This window comes from Giraffa tippelskirchi, chromosome 10, assembly GCF_054371585.1.
Source record: "Giraffa tippelskirchi isolate mGirTip1 chromosome 10, T2T-mGirTip1v1.2.pri, whole genome shotgun sequence".
Classification (NCBI taxonomy): domain Eukaryota; kingdom Metazoa; phylum Chordata; class Mammalia; order Artiodactyla; family Giraffidae; genus Giraffa; species Giraffa tippelskirchi.
The window spans coordinates 84,870,128-84,890,341 of NC_137284.1; the positions used below are offsets into that span (position 1 = coordinate 84,870,128).

The following is a 20,214-nucleotide window of genomic DNA, read 5'->3' on the forward strand; positions in this document are numbered from 1 at the left end:
TCTTTGCATTCAGGTAGCCAAAGTATTGGAGATTCAGCTTCAGCATCAGTCCTTCCAATGAATATTTAGGACTGATTTCCTTTAGGATGGACTGTTTGGATCTCCTTGCAGTCCAAGGGACTCTCAAGAGTCTTCTCCAACACCACGGTTCAAAAGCATCAATTCTTTGGCACTCAGCTTTCTTCACCGTCCAACTCTCACATCCATACATGGAAAAACCAAAGCTTTGAGTAGATGGACCTTTGTTGGCAAATAATGGCTCTGCTTTTTAATATGCTAAGTTGGTCATGACTTTTCTTCCAAGGAGCAAGCGGCTTTTAATTTCATGGCTGCAATTACCATCTGCAGTGATTTTGGAGCCCCCAAAAATCAAGTCTGTCACTGTTTCCATTGTTTCCCCATCTATTTGCCATGAAGTGATGGGACCAGATGCCATGATCTTAGCTATCTGAATGTTGAGTTTTAAGCCAATGTTTTCACTCTCTTCTTTCACTTTCATCAAGAAGCTCTTTAGTTCTTCACTTTCTGCCATAAGGGTGGTGTCATCTGCATATCTGAGGTTATTGATTTTTCTCCCGGCCATCTTGATTCCAGTTTAATTCCAGCTTGATTCCAGCATTTCTCATGATGTACTCTGCATACAAGTTAAATAAGCAGGGTTACAATATACAGCCTTGAATTACTCCTTTCCCAGGCTGTTGTTCCATGTCCAGTTCTAACTGTTGCTTCTTGACCTGATTTCTCAGGAGGCAGGTCATGTTGTCTAATATTCCCATCTCTTGCAGAGTATTCCACTGTTTATTGTGATCCACACAAAGGCCTTGGCATAGTCAGTAAAGTAGAAGTAGATGTATTTCTGGAACTCTCTCGCTTTTTTGATGATCCAACAGATGTTGGCAATTTGATCTTTGAACAAGTTATTGCTACAGGGTCTATTTATATAGCCAACTATGAAAAAGGGATCTCCTACTGAGCAAACATTTACATTTTATTAGGTAGGAATTTTATCAGTCTTAACACAATTTCCCCATGGCATTTAATGGTAGGTCATTGGCTTTAAAATATAAAATGTCACTTTGCCAGAATAAAAGTTAACTAGGGACTTGCAGTGTCCAGAAGACATGTCTGTTTTCTGTGAGTCATGACTAGCTGGTTTTTTGCCACAAGAAAGGGCACCATCAGCAACTATTTGTTTCGATACCCAAGATAGGCTAAGTAGCTAAAGTTCTGTATTTTGCTTTCTCATGAAAAATGCTAGGTAAAAAAACTATTTTACTAATTTTGTGAAAAAGATAATAGTAGTGCATTTTCATAATGTGTATCTCTTGATTTCCAAGCTGAGGATATAAAATTCAGCATATTTTCAGCTCCCAACTAATGTTTTAAAATGCTCTTTTGCTTCTGCAAAAAATACAGATCTTTAGGCTTCTAAAACTATTTCAGAATCTTGCAATAAATGGCATTTACTTCATAAAATTAGTATATATATATATATATATAAAATTCTCATATACAAATATATGTATAAGAAAGATGATTTGGACTCTGCCCTCTAAGAGAATCGTCTTATAGTTTGTGACCATTGTTCCTCCCTGTTTAGTTTATTCCTAGAAATAATTAGCTGATGATTACTATCACAATGGCTTATTAAATGTGGATTAAGTTCACATTATGAACCATGTGATTATGAGTCAGATCAGAGTACAGACCAATGAGACCTGGTGCCTTGTAAACCATGTGTGGCCCTGTGGGTGAATGTCCCACACTGTGTTTTGTTGGATTGGCAGCCTCCTTCTGTGTGTCCTGAAATGAAAAATCTTAATATCCATCTTCAAGAAAAGTTAGAGTTCTAATATTTCTTAACCTAAAAATTATGTAACTTATTTATATTCTATCCAGTAGTTTGTTTAAATTCACAAAACACTCAAATTTATTATTTGCCCCATTTGTATGAGTAATTTAGTTCTTATATGGATTGTTAAAAATGGAGGAAGACATACATTCTGAATTTTCTAAAGTATATGCATTTTTTCCCTCATTCTGTCTTTTTTCTATCTTTCCTAGTAAAGTTTTCTTATAAAGAAATTGCTTCCAATTCCATTTCTTTTATCATTTTATTCATTTTTTTAGCAACATTTTTATACTGTATGTGAGTTTCTAAATGTATTGTGATCCAGTGTGACTGAAATGAATGCACTTTTCCCATGATTTTGCTCTGTTCAGGATTTTAGCTTTGTTAGGTAAAAAGAACCTTTTTTGGGTTACTATCCCTGGTACAATTTCTAACATTTATTAGATTCTTTTAAGTTACATCGCTGCCTAGTAGTTGATAAACTGGAACCATTGTTATTTGAGCACACTGGGGAATTTTTCCTTTAAAGTGATTCAGTGGGTTTTCCTGATAGCTCAGTTGGTAAAAAATCCACCTGCAATGCAGGAGAACCTGATTGGATTCCTGGGTCAGGAAGATCCTCTGGAGAAGGAATAGGCCACCCACTCCAGTGTTCTTGGGCTTCCCTTGTGGCTCAGCTGGTAAAGAATCTACCTGCAATGCAGGAGACATGGGTTCGATTGCTGGGTTGGGAAGATACCCTGGAGGAGGGAAAGGCTATCCACTCCAGTATTCTGGCCTGGAGAATTCCATGGACTATAGGTATAGTTCATGGGGTCTCAAAGAGTTGGACATGACTAAGCAACTTTCACTTTCTCTTTTCAAGATTCTTGAGATTTCCCACTAGGCAATATTTTGTAGTCATTACTAATAGCTACATAATAGTTTAGAAAAATGAATGGGTTACAGTTTAAATGGGCTTCCCTGGTAGCTCAGCTGGTAAATAATCCTCCTGCAATGCAGGAGATACCAGTTTGATTCCTGGGTCAGGAAGATCTGCTGGAGAAGGGATAGGTTACTCACTCCCATATTCTTGGGCTTGCCTGGTGGCTCAGATGGTAAAGAATCAGCCTGCAATGTGGGGACCTGAGTTCAATCCCTGGTTTGGGAAGATCCCGTGGAGAAGGGAACAGCTACACGCTCCAGTATTCGGGCCTGGAAAATTCCCTGGATGATATAGTCCATGGGGTCACAAAGAGTCAGACATTTTTTAGTGACTTTCACTTTCACTCTCACAGTATTATATAAAAGGGAATAAAGCCAGTACAGTTGTACCGGCACACTGGTAAAGAATCTGCCTGCCAGTGCAGGAGATGTAAGAGATGTGGATTTGATCCCTGGGTCTGAAAGATCCCCTGGAGTAGGAAATGGCAGCCCTCTCCAGTATTCTTGCCTGGAATATTCCATGGACAGAGGAGCCTGGTGGGCTACAGTTCATGGGGTTGCAAAGAATCAGACACAATTGAGCCCACACACACACACACACACACAAGTCAATATAGTAATATAAAATTTGTCTAAAAGAATGTTTCCATTCCTAGTATGGGCTAGACTTCCACAACAAGAGCACACACTGAAGTGTACAGTTTGTACTGAAAGATCAAAAACATGAACCAGCAAACCACTATGAGATTTACACTTTTCTAAAACCTTAACCTAATCATTTCTATCTCTAAATAAATTAGTTTAATACATATATTTACTGTTAAACTTGTCCTATTTTGCCTGTCTCCTAGCTGTCTAGGGTTACAGATGAAGTGACATAGAGTACAAATGTAATCATAATTATCCTTCATAGTTAGATAGCTGATGTATATATTTGCTTACTGTCTGCTGGGCACTGTTCTAAGCAGTTTATGTATAGTATAGTATATTATTTAATTCTTTCAGCAATCAATGAGGTAGATTTTGACATTATTCCCATTAGAAGATAGGAGGAAAAACTTAATTTTTCCCAAGTTTACACAGCTAGTGTGCAGCAGGGTTAGTATTTAAAACCAAGCAGTCTAGTTTTGAATCTGTTCTTAATCACTAAGTGTTACTGTCTTTTGTGAAAACTTAGCCCAATGGAGAACATGATAGCACCGGTGGGAAATACAAAGAGAAAATATAAAAACTATTAGAGAAGGAAAAAATTTACCTGCAGAATATCATTAGCAGGCTGACAATAGGTATTTCATCTCCAGCTAAACCTAATGAAATAAACCTTTAAAAGTGCTAAAGGTAAATAAGTCAGGCTAGAATTCTCTAATGCTTTGGAGTATAAGAATGAAGGGGAAATAAAGCCATTTTCGAGTGTGTGGATTGATAGTTTGCTCCTCACAGGTATCTGAATAAACTCTTAAGAATGTATTTTAGCAAGGAGAAAATTATTACAAGTTTGTCTTTTTTGGTTAAAAAAAAAAGCCAAAAATGCTATTAAGAAGGTGCCTGTACAAAATTTAGCCCATATTTATTGATTTCCTAATGTCATTTCTTTCCTCTTATATTAGAAATATATGTTATAAAGGTGTTCATTAAAAGCAAGATTTCACCAAGATTAATATGCCCTAGTGATCAAAACTTTTCTCTTAAATAATTGTTAGTCATTGATAGATAGCATTGATAGATAGCACCACACTACTACAGAGGCAGAGGTAGTAAACTTAATGGTATTCAACAGTACTATGCTATTTACATTACTAAAGAGTGAATACATATATATCAACTTTAGTAAATTAGGTTATTAAATCATTTAGAATTTATGAATCACAAATAAGGAACGTCTTTTTTATGTCTTAATAATCGATTTGAAAACCCAAGCATTATATAAAAATTATATAATCGTGTGATCATTTGAATTCTAAGAATCTTGTTTTGTTTGCAGCGCCTAGCTTTGGAAGCAGAGAAAGTTCAAGCAGCCCACCAGTGGAGAGAGGATTTCGCAGTAAGCACCCTTTTTAATTACTTGAATTAATAAGTGCATTAATGTCTTGTGTTTGGATAACTAAATGGTTGCATTTAAATATATTTTTAGTGATGGACTTTGGGACGAAAAAACAGTTCACTATACTTCATTTAAACAAGTACCTTCAAATATTCTCCCATATTCCAAGGTATTTATAAAATTAATAACAGAAAAATAACATTAAACTGTAGTATTTGAATAATCTTTCTCTGTATTATGAAAATATAGTAGTTGAAAAACAAGTGGCATTTTCTAAGAAGTGACATACATAATGTAACCACTTTGGTGGGCAATGCAATTGAAGTTGGAATAAATGTATTAAGATTTCTTTAATTTGTTCCACATTAGCTAGACATTATCGTATGTCTGCTCTGGCTTGCTTTTACAAATATCAGATGATACTAACTTTTGTCTGAGTTTTTTTGATAAACTAGTTTTGTGCTTCAAGAGTCATTGGGGTGACTTATACAGATCTCAGAAATTTTTGTGATGAATCCCCTTCCTTTTTTGCCTCCCTCCCACCCACCTTTCCTCCTTCCCTCTTTCCTTCCTTCCTTCCCTCCCTCCCTTTCCTTCCTCCCTTTTACTTATACAGTAATAGTTAAATAGTCTTTCATGTTTATTAGTTCTGATATTATTTAGTTTTACTGTCTTTTCTACTAATTTATATTTCTTAAGCAAACTCCTAGTGTACTCAGTTGAGACTCTGATTACTGTCAGTTTAATTCTTTCATTTGGATTGATCATATTGCTTGATTTATTGGTATCATGTAGATACTGGCTTAATCCACAATTGTTTATTATAGGTGCATAGGTCAATTTGGCATATATAAAATATATATAAAGAAAAAAATCAGTGATTAAAACACAATCTTTTTCAATATAGAGGACAAATTATAAACTCATCCAGTGAAGATTTTACAATGCAGTTTGTTGCTGTTACATGAAAGGAAAGTAAACTTGCATTTGTTTGGTGTGGCTTGAATAAACCAAAAATAGCCAAATATCCTTTTGATGAACTGATAATTAATGCAATTTATTTTCCTCCCCTCTTAGAAGTGGCATAGTAAAAGCATAATAGTTGTAAAGTTAGACCTTGTAGTCTGCCTAGTCTTGATATAGTAAATTGGTGCTGTTTTAGTTTAAATCATGAGTAATTCTGAGAACCTAAAAATTGTAAGTTCATTCAAATCAGATTGCACAGTATATAGATTAGACTGGTCTTCTCAAAAGCTTCTCTTGCGTTAAAGGAATTTGGTAATATTTCAGTCATTTATTAATGGTATGTCTTTTCAGATTTTCTAGGGAGAAATGCTGTATAAAAATAACTTGACAAGTAGGAATGTAGTATATAAAGTTTCCTTTCCCAGATATGTTGACTCATCAACACTAAGTTAACATTATGACAATGATTTATTTTTCCGTATAGAAGTAATGGGTGATCATTGTAGATGACATGAAAACTCTTAAATGTGTGCTAGCCATTACTCTTTAATTTAATCTAAACCATCATCTATTGGATTGCACTTTACCACCTATGTATGGCTAAGAAGGAAAAAAAAAAGAAGCCAATCAAATTATGATACATCAACATTTTAAGCAATATTTATACTTTTCAGATATCAAAGTGTGTAAAAATTTATCTTGAAATATAGCTTTTTAAAATCTACTCTCTCATTGCCTGTATCCATACAGAAATATGGCTAGGAAAAGTCATGCAAGAGAGCAAATCAGTTCCACAATGACAATAATGCCATCGCTAGATCTATTGTTAAATAGAAAATAAATGATTTACCCAGTAAATGTTAGGAGTTTTTAGCAAATAGTCATCACTGTGTGGGAGAATTTTGAACAAATTCAGTTCTAAATTTCCCCCTAGATTACTTCACAATTTATTCAAGATCTATGAACATAGTGATTGACATTAAAAGAGACCATTAAAGGGAAAACAAATTAGGGCACTTTAGAGCTCTGTCAACTCATTTCCTGAGTACCCTTCTTGATGAACTATAAATGGTGTTCACAGTACACATATCTGTCACAATTTGCATGTTGAGAATTGATATTTTCCATGAAGTCTTTACAGTAGCCCTTCCCTTTGAAATAACACAGGTGAGGGACTGTTGAGAAAATAGTGATCTTAAATTTGAAGAATAGAACCTGAATGAAGATTGCCTTCAGATTCAAATAAGTAAATATTGCAAAAATAGGAGATCCTTTTCTTCCTTTTTGTTTTTTTTCTTCTCTGATAAGCTAGATGATGCTACAATTCATTTCCATACAGTAAAGTTAAACAAATCCTTCAAGACTGTGAAAAAAATCAAGTTCACTTTCATGAGTGGTTGGAAATTAGAAATCACCATTAAATCTCCCTTTATTGTGTGAACACAGACAAAACAACTGCAAATTTTATCAATTTCTTAACCAAACATTTAAAAATGTTTAATTTGAAGTTAAATGCTTCCATACTCCAAAAGATCCTTCTTTTAAACTTTATAAGCCTTTTATCTTTTAAGGAATTTAACTATTTGCATCAGTGCAATACTTCTTTAATGCCACCCTTTAATAATTTAACACTAGGATGATTTAGAAGGCAGAAATAATTTACTAAAAGGTACATTAACATTTCAAAAAGAAATATAGTATGCCAGTTCTTCCCTCTAGTATAAGTAGGGTGGTTTCATTAACATTACTTAGGCAAAATGTTGATTAACATTCTGTAGTCTGTACTGTAGAGAAATCTCAAGAACAACAAGAACAAAAGGCAAAGCACTAAAATGCTGGCAACAAGAAAGGGCTCCTGTAATTCTCGCTCTCCCTCAGCTCCACTCAATTCCCAGTTGGATGTACAATTGAGGGAACAAAAGGCGTATACTCTAAATGGATTAAGATTTATGCGGTCATGCATTTACAAGTTCAAACCAATATTTGTAAATAAGCTGTGTCTACCAGCTGCCTTTCAGGTCTACATACAACTTACTGGCATTAAAGGGGACTTTTTATGTCACATATGATGGGCAAATTATTTTATTAAGGGCAGGTGGGAGAAGGAAAAAGGAGCTTGGAAAATTAATTGTTCCGCATGAAATAATTGCTTTTATTTCTACTGAACAGATCTTTTCCAATTGCTTCTGAAATCTCATTTGATTGCATTGCAATGGTTGGTTAACTAAAGCAATTTTGTTTCCAACTAAGCCTGCAATATTAATTGTACTTACACATGTATAAACATAAGGGGTGCCTAATTTGTATTTTAATAAGTGGGATCTTTATGTATGGCTTATTAGCATCAGCTTGCTACTGTGAAGGCTGAGTACAGACAGGCTAGAAATTGGCCAGTAAATAAAACATTTGACGAGCCTCTTTTTAGCTCTAGCTTCACAGAGAAACTAAATTAGACAACAGAAATTTTTCTAGAGAAGTTGAATGTTATTGAGTGTTAATCAGGCTAATTTAGTTTTCCTAATTTAGTTTTAATTTTACATATATATATTTTTAAAAATTACCTTAGTCTAATAATATTTTCAAATGCTGCTTTAAAAGTTGTACTGTGTAGAATTTTGTGTTTATATGAGTTAAATTAATGGGCACTGGCATTGTATATTTATTATTTCATCTAGCCATATCATGTCATGAAATAGCCTTACCTCTATTGATTGCAGCACAAACAGTTGTGAATATGGAAACTATGAAATCATACTTTATTTATTTTGGTTACAATATATAAGAGAAACACTGTTCTAAATTTGTACAGGTACTGGATGTGAAAGTGCTGACTTTCTAAGAATAAAAAATGAAAAAAATGGGGGGCAAGGAGGCATTTTGTCTTAATGAATGAATTTAATAGATTATCAAGATACTTTAGTCTGTAGCTGGATTTAGTCTTTCTTAGTTTCTGCCTTTGGTAGAGTCATTCTTTTGGAATCAAGAGCTTTCATATTTCAGTATATTTTTGCAACACTTCTAACATAGGGAAGCAATCGATTTTTTACTACTGCTTTTTTCAGTCTTATCAATTTTCTCCTCACCATCAAGACAGATGAAAAGGAGCCAAAATGCAAAACTGATTTACCCCCAAATTGTGGGAAACCAATTTAATAGAAAAGATCCAGACAAGTATGTGTTGTCTGACTCTTTTTGTTTATGCATACACATAAAAGCCCATGGTAAAATGACTATAAGATACCAGAGTAGAAAATAATAAGCAGGGGCTTTAAATGGTTCATTATCATGATAACACCCCTTTTTTTTCTTATATTCAAAAAAAAGAAGCAACATATTTACTCATTATTTACCTAGCCAATACTGTTTTTTTTTAAATAATATTTAACATGTTCTAGTGATATTCTGTCCTCACTATTATTTCTTTTGAAGCCAAAGTCACATTATAGTATAAGATAATACAGTAGAACTCCCACAAGTAAAGCATCATGACAATATGTGCTGGAATAATGCAAATTTAGATCTCATTAGAGCTTGGTAAATTTTTTTTCCCCTCTTCTCAGTAAGGTAGAGAGAACTTGGAACAAGTGTCTGACTTGGGAAATGGGGAGGTGGATGGAGTCTGATATTTTTCAAGGCTAATCTGCTACCTGTGTATCCCAGGGTTGAGCTGATTTTACATTACTACATTAAGGGGAGATTCCTGGAATTACTGCCATGTTCTAAAAATTATAACCATGAAGAACACACAAAATCATCCTCATTGATATTTAAGTTAGAGTCAGTTATTGTCATAAGCAGATATTAAATTGTAGTTGTCACAAGAGAGCTTTTAAATGTACCGGTTTCATTAACTTCTCTATAAGTTGAGCTCCATTTTATTACAGTTTTTGGATACCTCTTATTTGTATTAAGGTGAGGTTTACTATCTTAATTTCTCAACTGTGAAAGAAATGAAAGGATCAAGGAAAATGTTATCAGCGTTACAAATCAATGTAGAGTCTACAAAGATTTGCTCTGTAAACTTTTCTCTAATTCATTTTCTTATTTAAAAATCTGCAGTTGCTTTCCATTTTTCATAAATGGTATACCAGGCCTTTCATGATCTTGTCCCATCTTATCTTTAGTAAATTTTCCATTGCAACATTTCCCCAGTAGTTATTAACCTTTCCCTGAAATTCTGAGTCCTAAGCAGAGTAAACTACTTGATGTTTTCCTTAGACAGTATTTCCTTCCTCTTCTCACCTTTTGATAATTTCTGCCTAGAATCTTTCATCTCTCTCCAATTTCCTTTTGGTTTTGACCCACCAATCTTGGATTCATTATTTGTTTTATATGGTCCTCTAATGCTGAGTATGTATTCATATTCGGGTATATACTCCCTATAGAATTTTCCTTTTACCACATTTTTTCAGCACTGAAATGTAAACCTCTTGGAGATAAAAAAACTTTGGCTAAAGCATAAGCAAAATAATTATAGTCTAGTACATAATTGTTGTGGTCCTTTAATGGACCAGAACTTGAGGGTACAGAGTCGACGATAAGAAAGTGAAAGAATGAAGAAAAGAGGCTGGTATTCCCTGGTTTACACAGTATGTCAGTATAACTCTAGACAAAGAGTTAGCTCCATCTACCTATGTAGGGCACAGGGTGCTCTCTCGAAGAGGTCTTGAAGCCCAGGTGAGTAAGTAGACACAGAGGTCACCTGTGCTCCGTGGAAGCAGCCGGAAAGGCAGAAAGAGAGAGAGAGAAATGGAGAAAGACATGGGGACCGATGTTTTGATGGAACAAAGGCGTCTATTCAACATATTGTGGGCACATATATACTGTCTTACAAGATAGCTTTTTCAGCAGAGATAGGGATAAAAAAAATCTTACAAGTTATTCAGGAAGCCTGAGGCTAGAATCATTTTCAAGAGAGGGGATTGTAAAAGTTACTTTCCATATCAGAAGGGAAGAGAGTTGTAAATGGCTACTTTTCACCGGATGGGAAGGCTACTTTCCATACGAACGGGATACATAAATTCCTATTATTCCTGAGAGCTGGCTTTCCACCTGCATTCAGGGGCTGTTAAGGAACAAAAGATTTATGCAAGACCGAAAACAGCACACAGGAAGCTTCCTGTTAAATGCTTCCTTACACATAAAAGACAGTAGTCTGTAAGTTAAGTAATTTTTAAATTAAAAATAGTTACTTGTACTGAGATATCTATTTTTTACTCTAGACATTTATTGTCAATTTTGCTGGAGAAATAATTTTTAAAATTTGTTGAAACTGCACATTTTTAATGTCTGAATATGTTTGCCCACAGCTGTGGTATAGTTACAGAACACTGGGCTTGGAGGTATGCAAATCTCCTTTAAGTATTGGCTTTCCCACTAACTTGCAATGCAATTTTAGAAAAATAGCAATCTATTGATATTAATTTCTTTATATAGAAACTCTTGGTTCTGTACTGTCCACTAGCATAATTATTTTTTTGTGAGATGCTCTGTGCCCTCCCTAGCTCCATAACAAAGAAGCTATTTACTAGAAACCTTAAGATACATCTCAGGTGCTCAGATTCAGGTTGGTGCAAGTCCTTTGATGGCTGTTTGCCTAGTCCAGTGAGCATCTCCCAGCTGCCTTGACTCTGGTACTCGATCTGCTATCATTGCTCTAATGAAAGAATACCATTCTGCCCAGGCTGCTATCAACTGGCACATCCCTAACTGTAAAGCCTTTGAACTGCAGTCTTAGGGTATTCTGTGCAGAGAGAGGGTAAATGACCCTATTACTAACCATAGAGAGTTTTTAAAACCTAGATAAATAATATTTTAATGTACCATTTTAAAAAGTCAAAGTTCATACACAACATCCACTGTGAGCAAAATATCAAACTTACTTTTCTTTATAGAAAATTGATTGTCATGAGAACGCAGCCTGAGATCTATCCTCTTAAGAAAGTATAAGTAAGGGTACAGTACGTTATTGTTGTGTAAGGATAGTGTTGTGTGGTTGATCCCCATAGCTGTTTCTATAGCTTGGTTGAAATTTTATGCCATTGATTACTGACTCCCATTTCTTCCTCTTCCCCAAACCCTGGTAGCCATCATTCCAGTCTTTGATTTTATTAAGTTGACTGTTTTAGGTATTTCATATAAATGGAATCACATAGTGTTTGTCTTTGTTTCTTCTTTATTTCACTCAGTGTAATGTCCTCGAAATCCTTCCATGTTGTTGTATGTATTGTAGAATCTTTACATTTTTTTGTGTGTGTGTGCACTTAGTCATGTCCAACTATTTGCAACTTCATGGACCTTAGCCCCCCAGGCTCCTATGTCCATGGAATTCTCCAGGCAAGAATACTGGGTAGGGTTGCCATTTCCTTCTCTAGAGATCTTCCTGACCCAGGGATCAAATTCGTGTCTCTTGTGTCTCTTGCATTGGCAGGCAGGTTGTTTACCAGCTGAGCTGTCTGTGAAGCCCTTTACTTTTTAGAGAGGCTGAATAATATTATATTGTATTTATATACCATATTTTTTCATCCATTCATCTGTCAATGGATGTTTTGGTAGTTTCCACATCTTCAGTTCATCTCAGTCACTCAGCCGTGTCCAACTCTTTGTAATCCCATGGACTGCAGCACTCCGGGCTTCCCTGTCCATCACCAACTCATGAGCTTACTGAAACTCATGTCCATCGAGTCGGTGATGCCATCCAACTGTCTCATCCTCTGTTGTCCCTTTTCACCCTGCCTTTAGTCTTTCCCAGCATCAGGGTCTTTCCTGATGAGTCAGTTCTTCATATCTAGTGGCCAAAATTTTGGAGTTTCAGCTTCAGCATCAGTCCTTCCAATGAATATTCAGGATTGATTTCCTTTAGGATTGGCTGGTTTGATCTCCTTGCAGACCAAGGAACTCTCAAGAGTCTTCTCCAGCACCACATTTCAAAAGCATCAATTCTTTGGCTCTCAGTTTTCTTTATAGTCCAAGTCTCACATCCATACATGACTACTGGAAAAACCATAGCTTTGACTAGACAGACCTTTGTTGGCAAAGTAATGTCTCTGGTTTTTAATATGCTGTCTAGATTGGTCATAGACAGAGTGCCTGAAGAACGATGGACGGAGGTTCATGACATTGTTCAGGAGACAGTGATTAAGACCATCCCCCCCCAAAAAAAGAAATGCAAAAAGGCAAAATGGTTATCTGAGGAGGCCTTACAAATAGCTGAGAAAAGAAAAGAAGCTAAAGGCAAAGGAGAAAAGGAAAGATACACCCATTTGAATGCAGAGTTCCAAAGAGTAGCAAGGAGAGATAAGAAAGCCTTTCTCAGTGAACAATGCAAAGAAATAGAGGAAAACTATAGAGTGGGAAAGACTAGAGATCTATTCAAGAAAATTAAAGATACCAAGGGAACATTTCATGCAAAGATGGGCACAATAAAGGACAGACATGGTATGGACCTAACAGAAGCAGAAGATATTAAGAAGAGGTTGCAAAGATACACAGAGGAACTATACAAAAAAGATCTTCATGACCAGATAACTGTGATGGTGTGATCACTCACCCAGTGCCAGACATCTTGAAGTGCAAAGTTAAGTGGCCCTTACGAAGCATCACTACAAACAGATTTCTAAATTTCCACCTCTTAGCTATTTTAAATAAGGGTACAATGAAAATGGAAGTGTTATTATTTCTTCTAGATCTTGATTTTAATTGTTTTGGACACAGAGCTGGAAGTGGGATTGCTGGATTAAATGACAGTTTTGTTTTTTGTTTTTAATTTTTTTGAGAAACTATACTGTTTTGTGTAATGATTACACCATTTTGGATTCTCACCAGTAGTTTGCAAGGGTTCCAATTTCTCTACATCCTCACCGATGCTTGTTGGTTGTCTAATGTATTAAAGACTTAACGATAAAAATCTAAAACTGTAAGACACTTAGATTTAAACATAGCAGAAAAGTTTCATGACATTATTCTTGGCAGTGATTTTATGGAGTGACACCAAAAGCATAGGCAACAAAGCCCAAAATAGACAAATGAGACTACACAAAACTAAAAAGCTTCTGCACAGCAAAGGGAACAATCAACACAGTGAAAAGCAGCCTAAGAATGGGAGAAAATTTTGCAAACCATATATCTGATAAGAGGTTTATCTCCAAAATATATAAGAAGCCCATACAACCCATTAACAAAAATAACAACCTGTGGCCTTTCTCATCATCAGACTGTGGAGCTAGTTCCCATATTCCCGTTTATTTCAAGTGAAAGTTGCTCAGTCATGACTGATTCTTTGCAATCCCATGGACTGTAGCCTGCCAGGCTCCTCTGTCCATGGAGTTCTCCAGGCCAAAATTCTAAAGTGGGTAGCTGTTCCCTTCTCCAGGGCATCTTCCCAACTCAGGGATCGAACCCAGGTCTCTCTCATTGCTGGCAAATTCTTTATCATCTGAGCCACCAGGAAAGCCCATTTATTTAGTTCTCTCAAACAGGGCAGAAACACCTTTCCTTAGGAGTCTTTGAGGAGATTTAACCTTATCCTCATCTTATAAATATCCCTGTGAACTCTTCTTTATGTTTTTCTCCTTTTGTAGAAAACAGTTCTCCTCCAGCAAATGAATGCATGAAAATAGATTTCTGATAATTTTTCAGCTTTCTTCCTGTATTATCATAGTTCTTGTTCATTCTGAATGTCCTCTATTTTTAAATACATTCATATTTCCAAAAAACTCTTTGAAATTAAATGAGATAATTTATGAGACTATGCTTAGCACTTGGGAAGGTCTCAAAAATGGTAATTTTAGTAGAGGAGGCACTATCTTCTTCAAGTCTTATTCCTTTCAAGAAGTTCTCATTTCTTCTTAATGATTAAGTGTGGCTGGGTATATCTGCTTAAGAAGGAAGGTATGTATTGCCCATAATAGGCAGTAGATGATTGCTTATTAAATTGACTTAAATCCATTTTACTTGTATTCCATGTATGAAAAATGAGTACATTTGGAAGTGACAAGTACTCAGCATGAGACTAAGAAATATTTTTTTGTTCTTACTGATATTTGTCTTTATGAAGTTCTGGTTTATTCAGTGCCTAAAACAGCCCTGGTAGACCTTTGTAGAATTAAAAAACAGTTGTATCTAAAGATATCCTTAGGAAGTACAGAGGTTAATACATATTCCTATTTACTGTAGATCCTTTATGACCAAGCCTAGGGTAATAACTCTATCCTCAGAGATAATCTTTATATTGAGAATAGCATTAGATGTAGGAGAAGGAAGTGGCAACCCACTCCAGTATTCTTGCCTGGAGAATTCCATGGACAGAGGAGCCTGGTGGGCTGCTGTCCATGGGGTCGCACAGAGTCGGACACGACTGAAGTGACTTAGCATGCATGCATGCATTGGAGAAGGAAATGGCAAGCCACTCCGGTATTCTTGCCTGGAGAACCCCAGTAACAGAGGAGTCTGGTGGGCTGCCATCTATGGGGTCGCACAGAGTCGGACACGACTGAGGTGACTTAGCAGCAGCAGCATTAGATGTTGGAATAGTTTGACTTTAATGGCATTATAGATATGTTAATGTTTGCTCATATTGCCATGGGAAAGAGAATGCTTCAGGAATTGAAGAACTGGAGTAGAGAGATTTTGTTTCTGAAGGACTGACACTATAGTGATGAAACTTGGAGCTTTTTTATAAAGAAGCAAAGTGGTAAGATGCAGGCAATTAATATACGTCATGGGGTTTAGTCACTAGTAAGATACATTTTGACTTTGGGAGTGACCTAGAAAACTGACCATGAGGACTGTGGCTTAGTACACTAGTTTCAATGGAGGGATTATATGTGTCCAGAATACATGAAAACTGTTGAAACATGGGTCTGGATAATGTTGAGAGTATGGATATTGCAATGAGAAGTCTATCAAGTAAGTCTCTTAAGTAGACAGAAGACATTTTTAAAAAGTCTTTCAATTAAACTTATAAGATTAAGGGAAAAGACAAGGAAACCTATAGAATATTGATCCACATGATTGAAAAAATATTAACTGGACTTCAGTGCTGGATTTGATTATATATAGGAAAAATACTATGAAAATTTAGAGAAATTATTATTTCCATTCATGCAAATCAGCTTTCTTCTTCATGCTTGTGTCGTCTTTTAACCTTACAAGCCAGTTTGTCAATGGATTTTATTCCTCATGCTATTCTAAGTTGTCAACATTTTTTGTTTGTTTTACTTTCCCATCAACATAACAAACTGGTTCCCTTCTGTCATTAAAAATAGTCACCTCTTTTAGTTTTGTCACATTTCTTTGCTGTCTTATTCTTCAAGTCTCAAAAAAAAAGAAAAAGAAAATGGACCTGCTCCATCTTTTCATTTTCATCTTCATCCAGTGGCCAGCCAACTCCAGTCTAACAACAAAATTCATCCATGGTGAAAATGTTCTCAGTGGTCACATTTACCTCAGGTCACCAAATCTAATGGACTTTTTTATTTATCTCTGTACTTGATCCTTTCCTATCATTTTAGTGTACCACTTCCTATTTATTCAAGCACATGTTTCTTCTGTTAGTTTTCAAGAAACTCCATTTTTCTGGTTTTCCTATTTTCTCACCATTTATCCCTTCTTAGTCTCCTTTTTTAGTACTTCTTTCTGTACTGTTGCTCTAATTTTAGGGAACGGTTTAAATTTAGGGAATAGTCTTACAACTGTTCTAAGTTTAAGGATCAGTCTTAACCTGCTTGTTTTTAATGCCCACATTTTCTCCCAGGACACTGCATCCATTTTGTTGAAATTATGTAGAATTCTATCCAAATCTCTTTTCTGAGCTCTAGGCTCATTTATGCAACTGATCATTTGCTGATTCCATTTAAATGTCTCACCTGCATGGCACTAACATGCCCAGAAGAGCTGTTGTTTCCATCCTACTTCTCCCCCAACCGGCCACCACCACCCAGTATCCTGATCATCTGTTAATTTCTCCACCTCAAATGAGATCACGTTCTCCCATTTCATATAGCCAAAATTAAGTCATGATCCTTTATTTCAGGACGTCCCAGGTGGTGCCTGTCAATGCGGGAGACACAAGAGAAACAGATTCGATCCCTGGATCAGAATGATCCCCTAGAATAGGAAATGGCAACCCACTCCATTATTTATGTCTGGAAATTTCCATGGACAAAGGAGTCTGGTGGGCTGCGGTCCATGGGGTTGCAAAGAGTCAGACACGACTGAGCAACTGAGCACATGCACACACACACAGTCCTTGGTTTCTCCCTCTGCCATAACCGCTCACATACTGTAATTCGTGTGTAAATTCTGTCCCAAGTCCATATATATCATGCAGCCATTCATTTCTTCTTTACAACCACCTTGTTTATTTGAATTACTGGGATCCCACAGGTAGAATAATCTTGAAATACTTAATCAAATTATGAATCAGAAGTCTACTGTCTTGGGGAATCCACAGGTTTGTTTTACAGAATTTTAGTGGCCCAGCATATACATAATTAAATAAGATTTTAGACTGTCAGTTTGATAGAAGAGAATGAGATTTTTTAAAAGAATTAACACAATTTTATAAGATAGTGGGAAATAAAGCTTTGTATATCCTTCTGACACAAACATTTTAGACGCCAAAGAAGATGAACAAATTGTACAAATTTTAAACTAATAAGTCGGGCAAATATCAAAACAGAGTAGTTTAAATAACACAAAGCTGAATACAGAAAGTAATAACTGCTGCTTTTCTCAAACTACCCATGAAAAATGTATCTATGTAGCAGTAACAACAGTAAAATCCAGGCAGCAAAAGTAACAAAAAGAGGAAAAAAGAAGCCAAACGTTACTTCTAGCCAAAATTAATGATACAAAATATGAAGTTTTGTATGAATTTGGTTGTAAAATAGCAATTTCTAAGTGCCTACTTCTGCTTTGTTAGAAAACATTATGGTCTGAGAGAGAAGGTAATCAAGAGAGCTTGTAAGTGCTGGATGTTGTAAGAATTAGCTATCATGGGAATTGTGGTATTGTGTGCCATGGGACATATTATATGTTAGTTAAATTATAGATTCCAAAATTATAAAAGTAGCAAAAGCTACTGTGTTATAATGTTTCACCAGTGTGTGTACAGCTCTCCTAGGGATCGTGTAAGAATCAAGTGGAATCCTTTTTTTGTTTTCCAAAGTCTTTTATTACATTCTCACCATAAGGTTCTCAGTGACATCCTGTGAGGTAAAGTCAAGACACTGAGAATCCTTCTGCAGTGAGCCAGTGTAAATAACTGGAATGTGATTTCTCTCTCATGGGTGTTAAAACTGAAGAAAGCTTGACAGATACTAACTGGAAGTCTTACTAATTATGAAGATAAATATGATTAGTCTAAATGCAGTTCTAAAGGTTGGAAAAAAGGGACTGAATGGTAAATAGACTTGAGGTAGACAAAAAAAAACTATAATAAACAAGTAGAGGCTCAAAAGAACTGAGTAGCAACTGCTGCTCCATTACTCAGTCATGGCCAACTCTTGTGATGCCATGAATCGCAACCCACCAGGCTCCTCTGTCCATGGAATTTTCCAGACAAACATGCTAGAGCAGGTTGCCATTTCCTACTCCTTGAAACCATGTCTCTTGCATCCCCTGCATTCTTTACCACCTCGCCACCTGGGAAGTCTGGAAAGTTGGGTTTAGTTAATAACAAAATAGCAATAACAGTAATAATCAGGGCTATGCAATCATTTTTTCCTTAAAGTTATAATACCTTCATTGTTTTTGTAAAAGTTTTAGTATCATTACTTAAAAATTAAAATAATTACAAAAGAAAACTTAAAATCTTGCCTAAATTCCATAGCAAGGTTTATTCCTTGTTTACATTGTCTCATCATGTTCAGTTTATCTGTTTATACTTTTTTCATGTATTTTTTCCTGATATACATACAAAATTCATTGATGTAGTCAATATAACAGAGTGTACAGACTTCTAATCAGAGAGTATGCTCTATTTTGAATAAATCAGCATGTTCGTGTGTTCTCTCACTTTCTTCATACATTCCCCAAATTTATTAAACTATTACTTTTAAGATTCATGTTACTTCTATAACCACAGTGTCTAATACTGCTTCTATAATTTGGTGGATTAAATGCTATCAGTATAACTTTTATGATAATTCTCCCATTACTGCCCTTATTTTTTTCTCTTTAAATGCATAATTTGATTGAATGCATTTTGTTGTGAAGTAGTTGGATCAAGACGAGCTGTGAGATTCTTTAATTCCTGAGTTCTTGTGTGATTAAGAATATCTGAGCATTTCATTTTGGGCTTGAAAACCCTGACTAAGTATGCATTTTTTCCCACTCAAAATTTTGAGAGATTGCTTTACAGTCTTCTGTTAGTTTTAGCGGCCATCAAGAACTCTTAAGGGGCTTCCCTGGTGACTCTGACAGTAAAGAATCTGCCTGCAATGTGGGAGACCAGGATTCAATCCCTTGGTCAGGAAGATCCCATGAAGAAGGAAATGGCAACCCACTCCAATATTTTTGCCTGAAGAATTCCATGGACAGTCAAGCTACAGTCCATGTGGTCACAAAGAGTCAGACACAACTGAGCAACTAAATCACACACACACACACACACTCTCTCTCTCTCTCTCTTTCTCTCTCTCTCTACCTACCCTGCCTACCTAAAGCTATTCTGATTGTAGCCCCTGGTTTCCATCCTGAATCGACTTGATTCTTTTCACTGATTCTCTAATGATATGTTCTTTGTTTTTGAGGTTGAACAAGGAATGATACATCTTATTGTTGATTGTTTGATGTCTTCTTATTAAAGCTGTAATTTCATTTCAGAGATGTTTATGTTTACTTTCAGCATAGTTTTGAATATTTCTGTGTGTAATTTTTCATAGAGTTTCAAGAATGTTATTTAGGATAAGTTGGATCTCTATTTCTATTTTCCATAACTGATATCTTCTCTATTACAGCTTTTAAAAAATACATTTTTATTCAATTACATTTCATTTGATATGATTTTCTGAAGCCTGTCTAGAATGATGGTCTTTTCACCTACATCTGTGCTTTTGTTGTTTTCTTGTGGCTTTCTTCACTAAATAATCTTTTTTTTGTATCTCCCACTTTTCTTTATGTTCTGGCAGCTTCTTTGCCAACTTACATCGGTTTATAAACTAATCTTTTGAACTCCTCTATCTTTTATTTTCTTTAATTTTCCCCCTTGCCTTCTCCCTCCACCCTTTAATTTAAAGAATTGATCTACAGTTTCTCTGACCCTTTGAAGAGTCATGGATCTTAATTCTTTCTTTTATTTTAGAATCTGATGTGTTAAGTTAGTTTTCCTATCTTCCCTCCCTTTTCCAAAATGGCTATGTGCAGGTTCCAGAATCTTTGGATTAAGTAATGATTTGATAGAAGTTGGTAAAAGTTTTAAAAAAAAGAG

The 20,214-nt window shown here is 35.6% G+C and overlaps 1 protein-coding gene across 20 annotated transcripts in view; it reads left to right on the forward strand.

Moving 5' to 3' along the window:
- CACNA2D1 (calcium voltage-gated channel auxiliary subunit alpha2delta 1) overlaps window positions 1-20,214 on the forward strand; it is a 524,609-nt gene that overhangs the window by 280,076 nt on the left and 224,319 nt on the right. For all 20 annotated transcript variants that reach the window (XR_014067144.1, XR_014067142.1, XR_014067141.1 and 17 more), the window contains one exon: window positions 4,758-4,817. Coding sequence is in view for 16 of the 20 variants with exons in the window: in XM_081535600.1 (XP_081391726.1) it covers window positions 4,758-4,817 (60 nt within the window). In the remaining 4 variants the exon portion in view is untranslated. The remainder of the gene's footprint in view (window positions 1-4,757; window positions 4,818-20,214) is intronic.